The 19223-nt window shown below is 47.2% G+C and overlaps 1 protein-coding gene across 1 annotated transcript; it reads right to left on the reverse strand.

Moving 5' to 3' along the window:
- Positions 1–1013: 1013 nt before the first annotated feature.
- On the reverse strand, positions 1014–13164 carry NENF (neudesin neurotrophic factor). Its single transcript, XM_069768524.1, has 5 exons — positions 12766–13164; positions 8188–8364; positions 5146–5206; positions 4698–4801; positions 1014–2044 (listed from the first exon to the last, which is right to left on the reverse strand). The coding sequence occupies exons 2-5, from the start codon at positions 8347–8349 to the stop codon at positions 1868–1870; spliced, it is 504 nt and encodes a 167-aa protein (XP_069624625.1). The 5' UTR covers positions 8350–8364; positions 12766–13164; the 3' UTR covers positions 1014–1867.
- Between the last annotated feature and the right edge of the window lie 6059 nt (positions 13165–19223).

Here is a 19223-nt window from a genome sequence, read left to right on the forward strand (position 1 = left end):
GTCCCTTTAAGAGAAAGTTGGACTTTCAACAAACTTTTCATAAACCAATAGTGTAAGCGAATATAGGAAACTTTGTACGGTAATTTGATTATAGAAATCTGCTTCCTTCACTTATGAGCCACTTCTTTTCCTCTCCTGCACTTAGTCATTCTATGGAGACCAGAGGGGAAGACTTACATATTTACACAGTACAGTTGGAAAAAAAAGGACAAATGTGAATCAAGATCAACCAAGGGAGTGGACAAGAGGAAGGATTATACAGTAGGTGCGACCACAAAGCAGGATGCAGATTGCTCTGAAAGAAAATCTTTTCCTCCTGATCCCAGGTGCTATCAACCGGATCGACATTTGGAACAAGAATTTTGCACATTTACATAAGTATTTGTTATTTTCTTCTCAAAAACCATCTGAGCCTCATTTAATAAAAAACAAAACAAAACATTGACAGCTGCCGTTGTGACCAGCACTACTCCACAGAATTATAGCTCTTAAGGTACCTTCACACTTAGCGACGCTGCAGCGATACCGACAACGATCCGGATCGCTGCAGCGTCGCTGTTTGGTCGCTGGAGAGCTGTCACACAGACCGCTCTCCAGCGACCAACGATGCCGGTAACCAGGGTAAACATCGGGTAACTAAGCGCAGGGCTGCGCTTAGTAACCCGATGTTTACCCTGGTTACCATCCTAAAAGTAAAAAAAACAAACGCTACATACTTACCTACAGCCGTCTGTCCTCCAGCGCTGTGCTCTGCACTCCTCCTGTACTGGCTGTGAGCACAGCGGCCGGAAAGCAGAGCGGTGACGTCACCGCTCTGCTTTCCGGCTGACCGACGCTCACAGACAGTGCAGGAGGAGAGCAGAGCACAGCGCTGGAGGACAGACGGCTGTAGGTAAGTATGTAGTGTTTGTTTTTTTTACTTTTAGGATGGTAACCAGGGTAAACATCGGGTTACTAAGCGCGGCCCTGCGCTTAGTTACCCGATGTTTACCCTGGTTACCAGCGAAGACATCGCTGAATCGGTGTCACACACGCCGATTCAGCGATGTCTGCGGGGAGTCCAGCGACAAAATAAAGTTCTGGACTTTCTTCCCCGACCAGCGATCTCCCAGCAGGGGCCTGATCGCTGCTGCCTGTCACACTGGACGATATCGCTAGCGAGGACGCTGCAACGTCACGGATCGCTAGCGATATCGTCTAGTGTGACGGTACCTTTATAGTAAAGATCTCTCTCCTCTGAAGATTGAACCTTTTTTTCCCCCAGAGTGTCCTCTTGTCTTTTGATGGGGTTTTACTGTACATGAAAATCATGTTTTGCAGTGCAAAAGTTACAAGCAACAACAGAGGGAAATGCGAAAATGTCTCCAAAGCACAACTGCGTAATCCAAAGATTGTGACTTTAGAACATCCCTTTCCTGTAGGCATTTAGCACTACTACACAAGGTGCTTTGTGTTAGTACCCTCCCCTAAGGAAACACGGCCATTGCTTCCCATTCCTCGGGACCAGAAGACATAAAGTCACTAGAAGAACTTAGACTAGTACCTAAACGCAACAAATGTAAACTCTACAGTAAATCCCTCCCAAGATACAACTATCAGGCCAATAGAAAAAGTATTTTAGCGACCAAAAATGTTCCCATATTTAAAAGTTGTCCAGAACTAGAAAAAAAAAAAGTGGTCAGCGCTATACCTGTCCACAGGCTTCATCTGGTATTGCAGTATTCAAGTGAATGGTGCCGAGCTGCAATACCACACACAACCACTGGACAGGAGAGGTGCCGTTTCAGGAACAGAGGTAGAACACCTTTTTTTTTCTAATTTTGCAAACCTCTTTAGGGAAATCATTATACTATGTCAATGATAATCTTTAAAATTCATCTTTGATCTTAAAGTGTGGTTGGTCCTCAGGTTTAAAGCTTGAGTCGGGGCTGCCATCTTTATTCAAGATCCTCTGAGCAGTATACCCGACAATTGGGTATTTTTTCTTATAAACGCTTTCAAAAATGTCGTCAAGAGACTTCAACTGTTCCCCAGTGAGGCCGGTCTGAAGAAAACAAAAAAAAATACAAGATTACATTACTGATCCTGAGTTACATCCTGTATTATACCCCAGAGCTGCACTCACTATTCTGCTGGTACAGTCACTGTGTACATACATTACATCACTGATCCTGAGTTACATCCTGTATTATACCCCAGAGCTGCACTCACTATTCTGCTGGTACAGTCACTGTGTACATACATTACATCACTGATCCTGAGTTACATCCTGTATTATACCCCAGAGCTGCACTCACTATTCTGCTGGTGCAGTCACTGTGTACATACATTACATTACTGATCCTGAGTTACATCCTGTATTATACTCCAGAGCTGCACTCACTATTCTGCTGGTGCAGTCACTGTGTACATACATTACATTACTGATCCTGAGTTACATCCTGTATTATACTCCAGAGCTGCACTCACTATTCTGCTGGTGCAGTCACTGTGTACATACATTACATTACTGATCCTGAGTTACATCCTGTATTATACCCCAGAGCTGCACTCACTATTCTGCTGGTGCAGTCACTGTGTACATACATTACATTACTGATCCTGAGCTACATCCTGTATTATACCCCAGAGGTGCACTCACTATTCTGCTGATGCAATCACTGTGTACATACAGTACATTACTGATCCTGAGTTACATCCTGTATTATACCCCAGAGCGGCACTCACTATTCTGCTGGTGCAGTCACTGTGTACATACATTACATTACTGATCCTGAGCTACATCCTGTATTATACCCCAGAGCGGCACTCACTATTCTGCTGGTGCAGTCACTGTGTACATACAGTACATTACTGATCCTGAGTTACATCCTGTATTATACCCCAGAGCGGCACTCGCTATTCTGCTGGTGCAGTCACTGTGTACATACAGTACATTACTGATCCTGAGTTACATCCTGTATTATACCCCAGAGCGGCACTCGCTATTCTGCTGGTGCAGTCACTGTGTACATACAGTACATTACTGATCCTGAGTTACATCCTGTATTATACCCCAGAGCGGCACTCGCTATTCTGCTGGTGCAGTCACTGTGTACATACATTACATTACTGATCCTGTGCTACATTCTGTATTATACCCCAGAGCTGCACTCACTATTCTGCTGGTGCAGTCACTGTGTACATACATTACATTACTGATCCTGAGTTGCATCCTGTATTATACGCCAGAGCTGCACTCACTATTCTGCTGGTGCAGTCACTGTGTACATACATTACATTACTGATCCTGAGTTACATCCTGTATTATATTCCAGAGCTGCACTCACTATTCTGCTGGTGCAGTCACTGTGTACATACATTACATTACTGATCCTGAGTTACATCCTGTATTATACCCCAGAGCTGCACTCACTATTCTGCTGGTGCAGTCACTGTGTACATACATTACATTACTGATCCTGAGTTACATCCTGTATTATACTCCAGAGCTGCACTCACTATTCTGCTGGTGCAGTCACTGTGTACATACATTACATTACTGATCCTGAGTTACATCCTGTATTACACCCCAGAGCTGCACTCACTATTCTGCTGGTGCAGTCACTGTGTACATACATTACTGATCCTGAGTTACATCCTGTATTATACCCCAGAGCTGCACTCACTATTCCGCTGGTGCAGTCACTGTGTACATACATTACTGATCCTGAGTTACATCCTGTATTATACCCCAGAGCTGCACTCACTATTCTGCTGGTGCAGTCACTGTGTACATACATTACATTACTGATCCTGAGTTACATCCTGTATTATACCCCAGAGCTGCACTCACTATTCTGCTGGTGCAGTCACTGTGTACATACATTACATTACTGATCCTGAGTTACATCCTGTATTATACCCCAGAGCTGCACTCACTATTCTGCTGGTGCAGTCACTGTGTACATACATTACATTACTGATCCTGAGTTACATCCTGTATTATACCCCAGAGCTGCACTCGCTATTCTGCTGGTGCAGTCACTGTGTACATACATTACATTACTGATCCTGAGTTACATCCTGTATTACACCCCAGAGCTGCACTCACTATTCTGCTGGTGCAGTCACTGTGTACATACATTACATTACTGATCCTGAGTTACATCCTGTATTACACCCCAGAGCTGCACTCACTATTCTGCTGGTGCAGTCACTGTGTAAATACATTACATTACTGATCCTGAGTTACATCCTGTATTATACCCCAGAGCTGCACTCACTATTCTGCTGGTGCAGTCACTGTATGCATACATTACATTACTGATCCTGAGTTACATCCTGTATTACACCCCAGAGCTGCACTCACTGTTCTGCTATTGTCTATAAACATAGCATTATATGTACTGGCCTGGAGAGAAGGCCTCATATACTTGAGAGACGTGAGCAGGCTGAATCCGATTATCTTGGCGCAACCGTAAAATGTGTTTGGGGGCCCAACAAATTATTTGGGGGAAAATAAATAACAGCCTTGTTGAATTGTAACATCCAATCTTTTAATCCGTTTAGGAGGTACGTCGCCTCCAGAGGTGTCTGACAGCCCCAAAACTCCACTCTCCCCATTGAAAATTCATGAATGCTCCGCTGAGAGTTGGCATTAATCTCCTGATTTTATGCTATATTTATCTCGCACATTACTTAGTTGATGACCTTACCGTGTCAGCAATAAGATCTTCTGGTTCCAGAGACATCTTGGCCACAGCCCGTGTAGAGTCTTTTCCTGCGAGTGCATTATAAGGGGCTCCCTTCCCATAGAACTCTGTAAAACATGTCACCGTTAATCACCAAGATTGGACCACAATACACGGAGTGAAGTTATCACACCCGGGTCAGGAGGCCCTCCGGCCAGTCCGATCTCCATCCGGTTTATATGATCATATGACTCTGCCCTAAAAAGAGTTTTAAGAAATATATTTGCTTCCTTCAAGAAAGAGCGCCTCTCTCATCCATGGTTGTGTGTGGTACTGCAACTCAACTCAATTCCCTTAAAAAACAGCCCAATGGACAAGGTTAGGGTTGTTATTGGAAGGAAGTCTGCATAGGTTGCATTAATCCAAGGATGCACAGAGAATAGAAAAGATTTCATAAAATAATAAACATCACCTTTTCCAGCTGAAACATCAAAGATGGCTCCTTTTACTGCCATATATATGGGCTGATCCTCCTGTAGAGAAGATGATAAATATGTCAGAATGGTGACAAAGATCCAGACAATACAAGTGGATCTGACAATAAAATCAATTAAATATAGGGACAGTTCTAGGTGAGCGAGTGTCACACAGGTTAACCTTTGCTTAAAGGGAATCTGTCATGCCCCCCAAAGATGGCTTCCGGTCATGTGCAATGCGCCCCTCTGAAGCCAGGAAGCGTACACCCGGCTTCATATAAGCAGAGACTCTGCCAGAATGAGCGGCGCTTGTGCGCAGATTTACATGAGCGGCGATGAGGCCGGATCATGAAAATTATGTTATCACGTCCACAGAAGCAATCTTGAGCCATGGCAACACGATGGATGAACGCTCTATAGGAAGAGCGATCTTGTACAAGCCTAGATAGGTCCACCAGGGTCTTCTCTGCCGTTATCTTGATAGTATCAAGCCATCGGTTGGTTTGCTGGTCTTCCTCATCACCTTGTTCTTTCTATTCTTCCAACCATGATGTCCATCTTCAGTGATTGCTCTCTTCGTATGATGTGTCCACAATAGGCAAGTCGTAGCTTGGTGATCCATGCTTCCAGTGATAAGTCTGGATTCATTTGTTTGTTCTTCTTGCCATCCATGGTATTGATAACATCCTTCTCCAGCACCACATTTCGATGGCGTCAATTCTTCTTCTGTCTTGTTCTTTTATCGTCCAGGTTTCGCGTCTGTATGTTACCACAGAAAAGACCAAACTAGGTCTTTTCTTCATCGCCAGGGAAATGTTCCTCCATTTGAAGACCTTGTCCAATGACTTCATTGTTGATTTGCCCATAACTATTCTCCTATTGTCTTCAGGTGTTGTCACTGCATCTTGAGCGATCATTGATCCAGTTAGGTTGAAGTCCCTTACAACTTACAGTTCGTCATCGCCGATCTCAAATGATTGTACTTGGCAATAGTCAATATCTTTGTTGTCTTTGTGTTGAGTAGCAGTCTAATGTTCGACCTTTCCATCTTGACACTCCGTAATAAGTCCTTCATTCCATCTACGCTTGTTATCAATGTTGTATCATCTGCGTATTTAAGATTATTGATTGGTCCAGCAATTTTTATTCCTTCTTCATTTTCGGCAAATCTTGCCTTCCTGAATGTATGGAGCATTTATTTGGTCACCATATGCTGGTATTACTTTGATTAGGTGGCAATCGAACCTGAGGACTTCGGAATATGGATGCCAAATTGCTAATGCTTTCCTCAAAATACCATGGCTAAAGAGAGAGACAACTACATTAATGCCATTATGGACGGACCTGGCTGTAGAGAGGAATGTAGCAGGAAGATAGGAGGCAGAGTGGGGTTGGAAGCTGATGCTACATGAGCTGTGGCAGCGATCGATCTCCACGGGTGGGTGGAGGAAAGAAGATCCCCTTCCACAAGCTGTTTGGTCCTGAAGGGTTTGCACCCAGGGATTGTCAGTCATCCCCTGGAGACAGAGCTGCAGAAAAGAATGCCTTTCTTTACCGTGTCTGATTGTTTTCTGATGAGTTATTAGGTTGCTGCAGATTTCAAGTCTTTACTCCGACTGCCATTATTTCTTTCCAGACCCAACAGCTTCCAACTTGTCTGTCTGGCTGCCGTCACACTAGCAGTATTTGGTCAGTATTTTACATCAGTATTTGTAAGCCAAAACCAGGAGTGGGTGATAAATGCAGAAGTGGTGCATATGTTTCTATTATACTTTTTCTCTAATTGTTCCACTCCTGGTTTTGGCTACAAATACTGATGTAAAATACTGACCAAATACTGCTAGTGTGACGGCAGCCTTACATTGTATCATGTCATGAGTAGGTTACTATTCTTTACAACTAGGAAATATTTGTCAACATTAGTTTAGAATAAAGTCAAATGCTGCATTTCAGGTTTTACAAACACAAAGGAAAATAGCTTCAAGAGGGACCGAGAAAAGGCTTGGAAGAGTAAATCGCCATCTAGGGTGGATTTACAGATTCAGTAAGGGACATGTCACTTATTATTTGGAATCTGCACCCTTCAGAACAATGGGAACTGCTTTGTAGCCATTTTTTTACTCAGATTCTGTTCTAAAATCTGCATTGAAAGTTTAAGCATACCTGAAAGCCACAGTGTAATATAGCGCTGGCAAATCAGATGAAATTCCAACAACTCTTATATACAGGTTGCTTAAAATATATTTGGAAATTACCCTGTGGTGCTCATTATAAAGTTCTGCAGCATGTCTTTGCGCAGATTCAGAGTGTATTAACCTTTTTTGCATTGAAAAAGAGTTAAATCTGAACCAAACATGTAACCCTCATGGATTTTGCTGAAGATTGTGCTCCAGGTACGCTGCGGAGATCTGTAAAAAATACACGAAGTGTGACCTTAGTCTTGATACATGTGATGAAATAAAAATATATGGCAGATTCTGTCACTGATTTTGATGCAGAATCTGCAGCAAAATCCAAATGTATTTTTTTTTTCAGATTTGCTGTGGATTTCACCCTAGCCGTAATCTGCAGGGTAAATCTATAGAAGAAAATTCTGTAGCATGAAAATTTCAAAAGGAACGTTTTTCACACCTTTTGTGAGATTTCTTAGCGTCTCAACCACTTTGCTGCGACTGTAATTGGCTGTGCATTTTATGTTGGAAACGATTTGCAACATTTGTATGAGTTTTATATATTAGTTTAGGTTCGCGCTAGCGTTCGACATTCTGTTGTTGCTTTATAGAAAGAGATCGGAACTCCTGAAAATCACATCCGTCCTACGACAGATGCAAATAATGTCAGACGGACTCTGTTCACTATGATGTTATCATTTGGGAGGACGTCTCCAATGTCAATGTGAACCTAGCTGTACCGTCCAATAATCCAAAATATCTGATCATTCAGCTCCTGGTGCCATATTGCAGTAATGGAAACATATAGAAAACCATCGATGCATGTATGTAATGTACTTGTTAAACCGGCAAGAGGAGGATAGTTACCTGTTCCCCATTATACCTGGCCAGGTCCTCGTCCGTGAAGAGTCTGACCGGCTTTCGCGGAGGACTCGTGCCGCGTCCATCGGGGTCCCCATTCGCACAGCAGAGAACGACAGCACCCAGGAACAGCACAGAGTGACACACAGCTCTGCTGCATGGCGACATATTGAGCACAACTTCCTAGAGAGGGCGGGGAGCAAGAACAAACGACAAAGCTCAGCCCACGGTTAACCCTTACCCTGCCGGAGCTGGCGTTCCACTTTTCTGAACCCTATTCACACATGCAGGTTTTTATGCAGTTTTTGTGAAAGCGTGTGTGCAAATGGAACAGGAAGCAACTTTATGTTAGTAGACAAATTCACTTCTGTTAGGGTATGTTCACATGTGGCATATTGGGGAGAAGAAAAAACGCATAGTTTTCCAGTAAAGTTTAGGCTATGTGCACACATTGCAGATTTGCCTGTGGAATTTCCTGTGCAGATTCTGAATTTCTTGGCAGAAAACACAGGTCAGAATCTGCTCCTTTTTTTGGTCTGTGCACACGTTGCAGATTTTTGTGCAGATTTCTTCCTTTTTTTTACCCCTGCAGATTTCCATTATGGAGTGGGTGCAGAAATGCAGCAGTTCTGCACAAAGAATGGACATGGTCCTTTTTTTGAATCTGCTGCGTTTTCTGTGCAGATTTTTCTGCACCATTAGCACAGCATTTTTATTTTGCCATTGATTTACATTGTACTGTAAGGGTATGTTCACACGTTCCCGATTTCCATCCTTTTTTTTTTCAGGACTGAAACCGCAGCTCTTGGCAGAAAACGCAGGTCCTTTTTTAGGTCCTTTTTTTTGTGCTTTTTTGGTGCGTTTTTTGATCCTTTTTTTATGCAGAGTCTGTGTGTTTTCTAGGAAGTTTTTTTAGGGTTAAAATGGCTGAAAATACCCTAACCCTACCCCTACCCCTAACCCTAACCCTACCCCTAACCCTATTCTAACCTTAGTGGGAAAAAAAAAAAAATTCTTAATTTTTTTATTGTCCCTACCTATGGGGGTGACAAAAGGGGGGGGGGGGGGGGTGTCATTTACTATTTTTTTATTTTGATCACTGAGATATAACCTATCTCAGTGATCAAAATGCACTTTGGAACGAATCTGCCGGCCGGCAGATTCGGCGGGCGCATTGCGTATGCGCCCGCCATTTTGCAAGATGGCGGCGCCCAGGGAGAAGACGGCCGGACGGACACCGGGAGGCCGGGTAAGTATAAGGGGGGGAGATTAGGGCACGGGGGGGGGTATCGGAGCACGGGGGAGGCATCGGAGCACAGGGGTGGGGCATCGGAGCATGGGGGGGTGGGATCGGGGCAGCCACACTCCGCCCACGCACTTCCGCCCGCTTCCCCGCACTTCCTGCTGCAGCGGTTCGGCACCACAAACCGCAATAAAACCCGCAGATATATTTTTGATCTGCGGGTTTTACTGCGGGTTTGACCTCACAATGGAGGTCTATGGGTGCAGAACCGCTGCGGCTCCGAAAAAAGAAGTGACATGCTCCTTCTTTTTTCCCGCAGCTATTCAGCGCGGCTTTTTTTTTTTAAATTCAGGATCATGTGCACAGCGGTTCCTGTTTTCCATAGGGTACATTGTACTGTACCCTGCATGGAAAACAGCTGCGGAACCGCAGCGGCAAAAACGCTGCGGTTCCGCAGTAAAAAACGCACTGTGTGAACATGGCCTAAATCACTTGCAGATCTGCAGCGTTTCTGCGCGGAAAAAAAAGCTGCAGTTCTGCAGGAAATCGGCAACGTGTGCACATAACCCAAAAGAAGTAGCATGTCACTTCTTTTTTGCGGATCTGCAGCGTTTTTGTACCCATTCCATTATATAAAAACCACAGGGGTAAAAAACACAGCAAATCCGCAAAAAAAAACGCAGCAAAAATGCACAAAAAATGCGGTGGATCTGCACAAAAAACGCGACAAATCCGCAGCTGCGTTTTCTGCCAGGAGAGGCAGAATCCGCACCAGAAATTCATAAGGCTAATCCGCAACGTGTACAGATAACCTGAATGACATTTATGACATTTCTGAAATGTCATGCACACGCTGCTTATTTTTTTCCTGGCGGATTTGAACCATCAAAGTGTTTTTTTCAAATATTCTAATGAATGGGGTAAAAACACAGATAAAAGCGCATGCAAAAACGCCCATGTGAACATACCACGTCGTTTCAGGGGAATTTGCAGAAGAATGTTTGCATCTGCCTCTAGAAACTCCTTCCTTCTCCATCTACCCTCCTCCATGAGCCACAATCACATGTTCAGTATTTTACATCAGTATTTGTAAGCCAAAACCAGGAGTAGGTGAAAAATCCAGAAGTGGTGACGTGTTTCTATTATACTTCTCCTCTGATTGTTCCACTCCTGGTTTTGTCTTACAAATACTGATGCAAAATACTCACCAAATACTGAACGTGTGACTGTGACCATAGAATTTGCAGTACTATCATCTCTAGCGCCTCATTCAGAAGTCTGTGATTTTTCACGAATGCAAAAAAACGGTCCGAGTGTCATCAGTGTTTTGGATCTGTGATTCAGCAGTGTTAGGTCAGTGATTTTATATATTGATAAATAAGTTACAAATCTTCTCCTATACTTTGCAATGGTAATCACGGGACAGCACATGAACTGTACACTGATGCCGTCCATATGTTGTCGGCCATGATTTTCAATGACCCATACACTTATATTGGTATTTTTCATCTGTGATAAATAGACATGTCACTTTGATTTTTGCACGGACAGACGGTCCACAAAAAAATATGGACCATGCACGGCCCCATAGACTAGAATTGGTACTTGTTAAAACCGTGAAAATGTGATTCCAGCCTTCCGAGAACATTCCGGCGTAATTTTTGCACTGCACGAGATTCCTGAAAATCTCCCACACAGCACCGCTATGGTATTACGCCATGGATATTCCACAGGCAAATCCACAGCAGAATACGTCCCATGGGAACTTTTCCTTAGACAACGTTTACATCGAGTTTTGTAGTCAAAAACTAGTAGTTTTGAAAAATTTCAGAAGAACTAAAAAGTTTTGAAAAATGCCTGGTGGAAAAAAGAAAGCGAATGTCACTTTTTTTAAGTAGATCCTAATGGAATCTGCTCTAAACTAGGCACTAAAGAAAAACTCTTCAGAACCGACTCAGGACCAGAAAAACGCCCCAAAAGCCTACATGCACACAGCGTCTTTTTTGAGGTGGACTCTGTCTGAAATCTGACAGAAAAAGCACTGAAAAACCACTGGAAAAAATGGACCCAATTCACAGCAATTTAAAAAAAACACGACATTGCTGTGCACGGGTTCAGTATCTTGTTATTTTTTGAAAAACGTGCGATTATTAAACATCTCAAAAATCTCCATGTGAATATAACCAGAAAACTTTTTTCCCCACGGCGAGGTTTAAAAAATGTTTAAAAAAAACCCTCTCAAAATCCTCGCCACATAAACAGCAAAGTGAATATTCCTATTAAATAAAAAAAACTATTTAAAGAATATTTGAAGTTATTTATTACGGGTTTATTTGTTCTTTTAATGGGGATTTTCACACAGATTTGCTTCAAAACCCTCCTCACAAAACCCTGTGTGAACATCTGCCCACAGTATTTTGACAAAAAAAAAAATGCCAGTAAAAAAATATGGTGTATTCACAATATGGCTGTGTGCACACAATGCGGAACTTGTGCGGATCCGCAGTGGATTTTTCCGCGCAGAATCGCTGCAGTTCCGCACAGTGATTTAGGGTATGTGCACACGATGCGGATTTTGCTACGGATCCGCAGCGTTTCCGCAGCTGCGGATCCGCAGCAGTTTCCCATGCGTTTACAGTTTAATGTAAACCTATGGGAAACAAAAAACGCTGTACCCATGCTGTGGAAAAAAACGTGCGGAAACGCAGCGGTTTACATTCCGCAGCATGTCACTTCTTTCTGTGGATTCTGCAGCGGTTTTACAACTGCCTCTATGGAAAACTGCAGTTGTAAAACCGCAGAAAAACTGCGGTAAATCCGCGATAAATCCGCAGCGGTTTTCCACTGCGGATTTATCAAATCTGCTGAAATCCGCTGCAGAAAAATCCGCAGTGGACCCAGAATAAATCAATAGGGAAAAAAAAAGCTGTGCTAATGGTGCAGAAAAATCCGCACTGAATCCACTGCGGATTGAAAAGAAGTAGCATGACACTTCTTTTGTGCGGAATGGCAGCGTTTCTGCACCCCTCCATTATAGAAATCTGCAGTGGTAAAAACCGCAGAAAATCCGCAGAAAATATGGCATCAAAACCAAACAAAATCCGCACCTGCGGTTTCTGCCAGGAGATGCGGATTTTGTGCGGAAAATTCTGCTCCCCAATCCGCAACGTGTGCACATAGCCTATTGCAGCGCAAAACAACCCGGTAACATGTTTGGTGTATATTTACACGTCTACTATGCACAAAAAATCCCCACGGGTGACTCTCCTCAGGGTCACACCGCTTTTCTAGTGGGTGGGCATAAAAAAACCCCAACAAAAACAGGATTTTTGGTTGCTTACCGTAAAATCTGTTTCTCGGAGCCTTCATTGGGGGACACAGGAACCATGGGTGTATGCTGCTGCCACTAGGAGGCTGACACTATGCAAATAAAAAAAGTTAGCTCCTCCTCTGCAGTGTACACCCTACCGACAGGAAGTAGGATATTCAGTTAGTGAGAAAGCAGTAGGAGAAGCAACGTGTAAAAGAGAACTATAATAATAATAATAATAATAATAATAATAATAATAATATGATAATAAACTTTATTTATATAGCGCCGACAAATTCTACGGCGCTCCATAGATTAACAGTTTCAAACACTCAAAGAGTGTTCAAAGAACTCAAACGTAAACAGTAAACAGAGCTGTTCAACTTGGGAGGGAGCTGTGTCCCCCAATGAAGGCTCCGAGAAACAGATTTTACGGTAAGCAACCAAAAATCCTGTTTTCTCTATCGCCTTTCATTGGGGGACACAGGAACCATGGGACGTCCCAAAGCAGTCCCTGGGGTAGGGAAAACCGACTTCCATCAGGTCCGAGGACTCACCACTGCTGCCTGCAGGATCCTTCTGCCCAGGCTGGAGTCCGCCGTAGTTTGGCGAAACGTGTGGATGGAAGATCAGGTTGCCGCTTGCAAAGCCATCAGCGATAACCCCGTGGCATACCGCACTGGAAGCGCCGATTGCCCGGGTAGAGTGAGCCTTATCTCAGGAGGCACTCTTGTTCTTGACCCGGAAGCTTCCAAACTTGCCATTCTGATAGAGCGAGCAATAGTCGCCTTGGAAGCCGGCAGGCCTCTACGCACGCCATCAGGGATGGCGAAAAGAGAATCCATCTTTCGGAAAGCGGCTGTGCTAGCCAGGGAGATCCTCACTGCCCTGACGAGACCCAGCCTGTTCAACGATCACTCCAGAGTCGGAGCTGGACAAAAGGAAAGGTATAACGATGTCCTCGTTGAGGTGGAAAGATGAAAACCACCTCGAGAAAGGAAGGAAGGCAGAGGTCTGCGACCACCTTGTCCTGGATTAAAATCAAGAAAGGAGGTTGGCAAGAAATGGCCGCCAACTCAAAAACGCGGCGGATCGAAGAGATGGACCTGGGAAAAGCCACCTTCCGAGATAGAACTGACAGGGAAAACTCCCTGAGAGGCTATAAGGGGGGAACCCCTAAGCACCACCAACCCAACCTTTAAATCCCATGAATCCAGAGGCCCTGTACGGGAGGGACAGCGTGGGCCACTCATTGAAGGGAGGTCTTAACCTGTGGCTGAGAAGATAACGTCTTCTTAAAGGGAAGAAGAGCGTAGGAACCTGGCCCTATAGGGAACTGAGAGCGAAGCCCGAATCCCGTCCTGCCTGAAGGAAAACCAAATGGAAGGCAGGGAAAAAGGACATAGGTGAAAAGCGGTTGGACTCGCAACAACGAAAGTAAGCCTACCAGGTACGATAGTAGATCCTGAAAGAAGACGAAGGCTTCCCAGCCTGGACTATACAGTGACCCATCTGGGCCGAAAGGCCGGACGCTCTTAGAACTGTGGAGTCCACAGCCACGCCGTTAAACTGGGCGACCGATAATTCGGGTGAAAAATCGAACCCTGAGACAGCAGATCGGGTCCGCCTGGAAGACACCAGGGGTGTCCGCGAGAGGATTGACGATGTCTGCAAACTAGGACCTCCTGGGCCAATCCAGGACGATCAGAATGACCGGCACCCATCCAGCCTTGATCTTTTTCGACAGCTTGGAAAGCAAGGGAAGGCATGGAAACCAATAGGGGAGCCCGAACTGCGACCGAGGAATGGCCAGAGCGTCAACCCCACTGTGAGAGAAACACGGGACCCTGAGCCGACCCGAGGGACCTCCTGTTCAATCGGGACGCCATGAGGACCACCTCTGGAGTCCCCCATAGAAAAGTAATCCGATAGGAAACCTCCTGAAGTACCATTCCCCTGCCGCGAGGCCCTCGCGGCCGAGGAAGTCGGCGGCCTAAATGTCCACGCCGGGGACATGCACTGCGGAGCTCACCAGGACTGTTGCCTCTGTCCAAAGGAGGATCCTGGAATCTCGGCCGAGGCCAGCGAACGCCGAGTCCACCGCTGGTGGTAGACATATGCCACAGCTGTGTCATTGTCTGTCTGGATTCGAATTGGCAGGCTGCTGAGAATCCTTACCCAGTGAAGGAAAGACAGAAAGATGATCCGGAACTCGAGGACATTGATCGGCAGAGGGTTCCTGCGCCGACCAACCACCCTGAAAGAACAGGAGACAAAGCCCCACGCCTCCGCGAGCGGACAGGCGTCCGTCGTCACCACCTGCCAGGGAACTGGAAGGAAGGATATGCTGTGAAGGATCTACTCTGGGATAAGAGAAGTGACCTCGGCCACAAGTCGAGGAACCATTTGACCTGGGAGAAAGCCGGATCGGACGATGCAGGGAGAAGACAGACCTGTCCCCTGCGATAAAATAGCCTGCTGAAGAAGTCTTGAAAGAAACGGGCGAAGGGAAAATTGCTTCCGATGTTGCAACCAAACCTCCTTAGGGTCTTTAAGGCCCATCGGAAAGGAGGGGAGCCGAGAACCCTGGAGCAAGCGAACTTCCTGACAAAGGAGGGATATCCTATCCTCGGGAAGGAAGACTCTGGTCCGACAAGTGTCGAAGAACATGCCCGGAGATACGAGGCGCTGAACAAGACGGAACTTCTTCCTGTTGACGAGCCACCCGCAACGGTTAGAATGTCGGGAAAGATGGATAGACTTTCGGGAGCCTGAAACCGAAATTCCTGAGCCTCCATGAAAGTGATTACTGAACGAGGGAATATCATCCTGAAGTGTCTCCGACGAAACTTCCTGTTCAGCAAATGGAGATCCGGACTGGGACGAACCTTGTTGTCCTGTGTCAGTACAGAAAGATTCGAAGAGAAGCCTGTGAACCGTTGAACCGTTCCTGTTCTGGGACGGGAACGTTTACCCCAGATTTAAGGAGGGAAACAATGGCCGTAAAGAAACCCGGGACTAGAGCGGGGTCTCTTGGAGGTTGGTATTTGAAGAAAACGATCCCAGGACCGTGAAATGAAGAATTTGTATCTAGAGGATACAAGTGCCCTGGCCCAGCGCCCTCTACTGAGGAGACCCAGACGTCCCTGAGGAACAGGAGACGGTTGCCCAGCCTGAGAAACGGGCTGGGGTCTGGTCGTGGGTCATGCCTAGGTGGAACCTCCAGTCCTGGACCTGGAGAATCCACCTTAGGAGTAGCGGGCACGCCAGAAAAGAGTGAGTCGAAGAATACCTTCTTCTCTTAACGTGCCTGTGGCCTCTGCGAAGAGGAATCTACGCAAAACTACGAAAAAAGTCAAAAAGACCGAAGTAGCCGCCTAAAGGGAAAGTAGGCGAGGTCTGGAGAAGGGGACTGGTGCCGCCAGTGGCGTCCTTAATAAATTTGGTCCAGCTTGGAACTGAAAGGATGTGAACCTTGAAAAGGCAGGCTCGTAAGGGACTTCTTTGATGACTCTTGAGCCAAACAGTGCGACAGCTGGCAACAACATTACTGGGCGCCTGTGCGGCAGAAGACGCGACGTCCAGGGAACAAAATATTCCCCGGCGTGAGTAATCTGGGTGGCAAGTTCCGCCAGCCGGCCTGATGGAGCTCCAGCTTGAATGCCCCAACAGAGTTGTTTAGCCCCTCGGATACAGACTTCGAAACCCAAATGGAAGCCAAGGCTGGGCATTGGGATGATTCGGCAGTTTTAAAAGCCGACTTCACGAAGGATTCCATGATCCTATCGATGGAATCTTTCAGAGCCGCCCACCGGACAGCGTAAGGACTGTGTTGGTGGCAAGTTTAGCAGCCGACGGATCCACAGGGGGAGAGGTCGTTCTCTAACGCCTCTCATTCCCGTTGGCAATGAGATCCGGAGGAAAGAGATATGAGACTCCAAGACGCTTGTCTCTTTGCGAACTTCTGGTAGAATTCGCTCTTTCTCTGGACAGAAGCTCCTTGAATTCAGGATGAGGAGCAAATACCTTGGGAGGTAGCTTAGACCGTCTAAACAAAACCGCCTGATCTGCGGGTTTCGTAGAGGAATCTTTGATGCCACAGGTCTGATTGGTCGCTCCAATGAGGCTTTGAACCATATCCCTCATGTTAGCGATTTGGTTCGAAGCCGGCCCCAAATTATCCTTCGAAGGCGTATCATAGAAAGCCTCGCCTGACTCAGGGAAGGAGGATCGGGAGGACGCCGACTGCAGAGGAGGACCGAGTGTCGAGAAGAAGACTCAGACTGGCATTCCTGTCTGGACCTTTTGCAGCTAGCCTTGGAGGGCTCGGACGGAGCTTCCAGCGACCCGGTGGCTACTGCGGGGGTCTGCAGGGGTAACTGATCCAGCACGGACACCAGGGTTGAGACACCCGTGTTAGATTGGCCACCGATTGAGACAGAGAGGAGGCCCAGCCTGGGATGGGGTTATCACTCTCGGGCGGATCGGCCGGGGGATCCTGGGCGGTAGGCACAATCGGGTTGCTGCAGGAGTAGGAAGACGAGAATGGCCCCCTTTTTGCCCGAGTGGTTAGGGGGCAGGGGGGTTTGGGGGCAAAGGGGAGTGTCAGTCTGCAGAGCAGAGCTACTCACGGTAGACGAAAAACGGGATCCGGAGGACGCTGTTCGGCTTGATAGGATGGGCCTCCGGTAAGAAGTCGTCTTTTAGGCAGGAGGGTGATGTGGGCTCCTGCCGCAAATTGGACTCGATCTGCGGATGTGACAGCGGTATGGGCTCCTGAGATTGAGGTGCATGTAAAGGAGTCCCAAGATGGCGCCGGTGGGCGGAGAGAAGGCGGGCCGCAGTGAAAATGTCGGGCGGGAGAAAAGCCCGCCAGATGAGAGAAGAAAGGGGGCGGAATCCGGCACCGGAAGTAGGCCCAGGCAGAAGCCGGGGCCTAAATTAGCGATCGGTGACCGGCATGGAAGGGCCGAAGCGGCAAACAGCGCGCCGCAGAAGGCGACAGGCGAGCGGCCGCCCACAGCGGCGGGAGCAGCGCAGCCGCAGGTTCAAAGCGGCGCGGCGGTCCGGCAAGCCGCCACGCCGAGGGAGGACGCGCGGCGCTGCAAGCGGCCAGAGGGACACAGCTGCAGGGGGCCCAACCAGCGACGCGGCGGCCGGCAAAGCCGCCGCGCCGAAAAGAAGCGAACGGCCGCATACAGCGGCCGGGGCAGGGAAGCCACAGAGGGCCGAAGCGACGCGGTGGCCGGCAAAGCCGCCGCGCTGAAAGGAAATGAACGGCCGCACACAGCGGCCGGAGCAGGGAAGCCACCGAGGGCCGCGCTGAAGCCGGGGCTGGGAAGCCCACAGGACCCGAGGCGGAAATGTCCCCCCTGAGCAAGGCCACGCAGACAGCGCGCCCGGACAAGAAGCGGCGCGGCGGTCCGCAAAGGCAGCCGCGCCGGAACAGGGGACAGGGAGGCCGCATCCACGGAAGTGGCGCGGCCGAAAAGAGATGCGACCCGCACCAGAAAACTCCCCAAATAGGAACCCCCTTTTTAGGATCCAGGGAAGCCACAGGGTGGGGAGGGAAAATACTCACCTAAACATCCCACGCCGGTACTAACCTGGAAGGAATGAGACGTCCACGGAGGCGATGGACGTCCTCGTCTCCTCCGACCGACAGGCTCTGGTGGGCGAGTGGGTGGGGGACGGAGCCAGGACCGGACTTCTAAGCACGCTTGTGTGCTAGGATCTTGGTCCTGGAGAGGGATCTATGAGGATACGGGGTGGCAGTACACGCCGTACTCATAGTCCACATAGTGGGACTACAGGTGTGAGTGTTCACCCTGTATCCCTCCGGAAAAACATGAAAGGTAACGACGCACATTGAGGTAGATAAGGGTCTAATGAAAGACCCGTGTCCACCTCCTACTGACACTAAGCTAAACTGAATATCCTACTTCCTGTCGGTAGGGTGTATACTGCAGAGGAGGAGCTAACTTTTTTATTTGCATAGTGTCAGCCTCCTAGTGGCAGCAGCATACACCCATGGTTCCTGTGTCCCCCAATGAAAGGCGATAGAGAAACATGGCCGCTTTATTACAACCAAGAGAGATACGTTGTCCATAGCAACCAATCACAGCGCTGCTTTCTTTTCTTCCAGATGCGTGGAAAAATGTAAGCTGTGCAGTGATTGGTTGGTTTGGATAAAAGCTCCCATTTGATTGGTCAGTCACTACCCGGAGGGTTAATTAAATTTTGCCGCCATGTTTGACAATTTGCAATAAAGTTTTCTCATTTTTGGCACAGTTCTCTGCTGGGTACTACTAGAGTTCAACTGAGTGGGAATATCACAGACTACAATGCGTGGGCTGCAGAACGAGAGGTCACAATGTCACACGGCAATGGCGTATCTGCCGAAAAACGACAGATCCCAGAATTCCGCGCCGCTTGTACGGAAGACTACGGACTACATTTCCCAGCAGCCACCTGGGCAATGCGTACTGT

This window comes from Ranitomeya imitator, chromosome 5 (assembly GCF_032444005.1).
Source record: "Ranitomeya imitator isolate aRanImi1 chromosome 5, aRanImi1.pri, whole genome shotgun sequence".
Taxonomy (NCBI): Eukaryota; Metazoa; Chordata; class Amphibia; order Anura; family Dendrobatidae; genus Ranitomeya; species Ranitomeya imitator.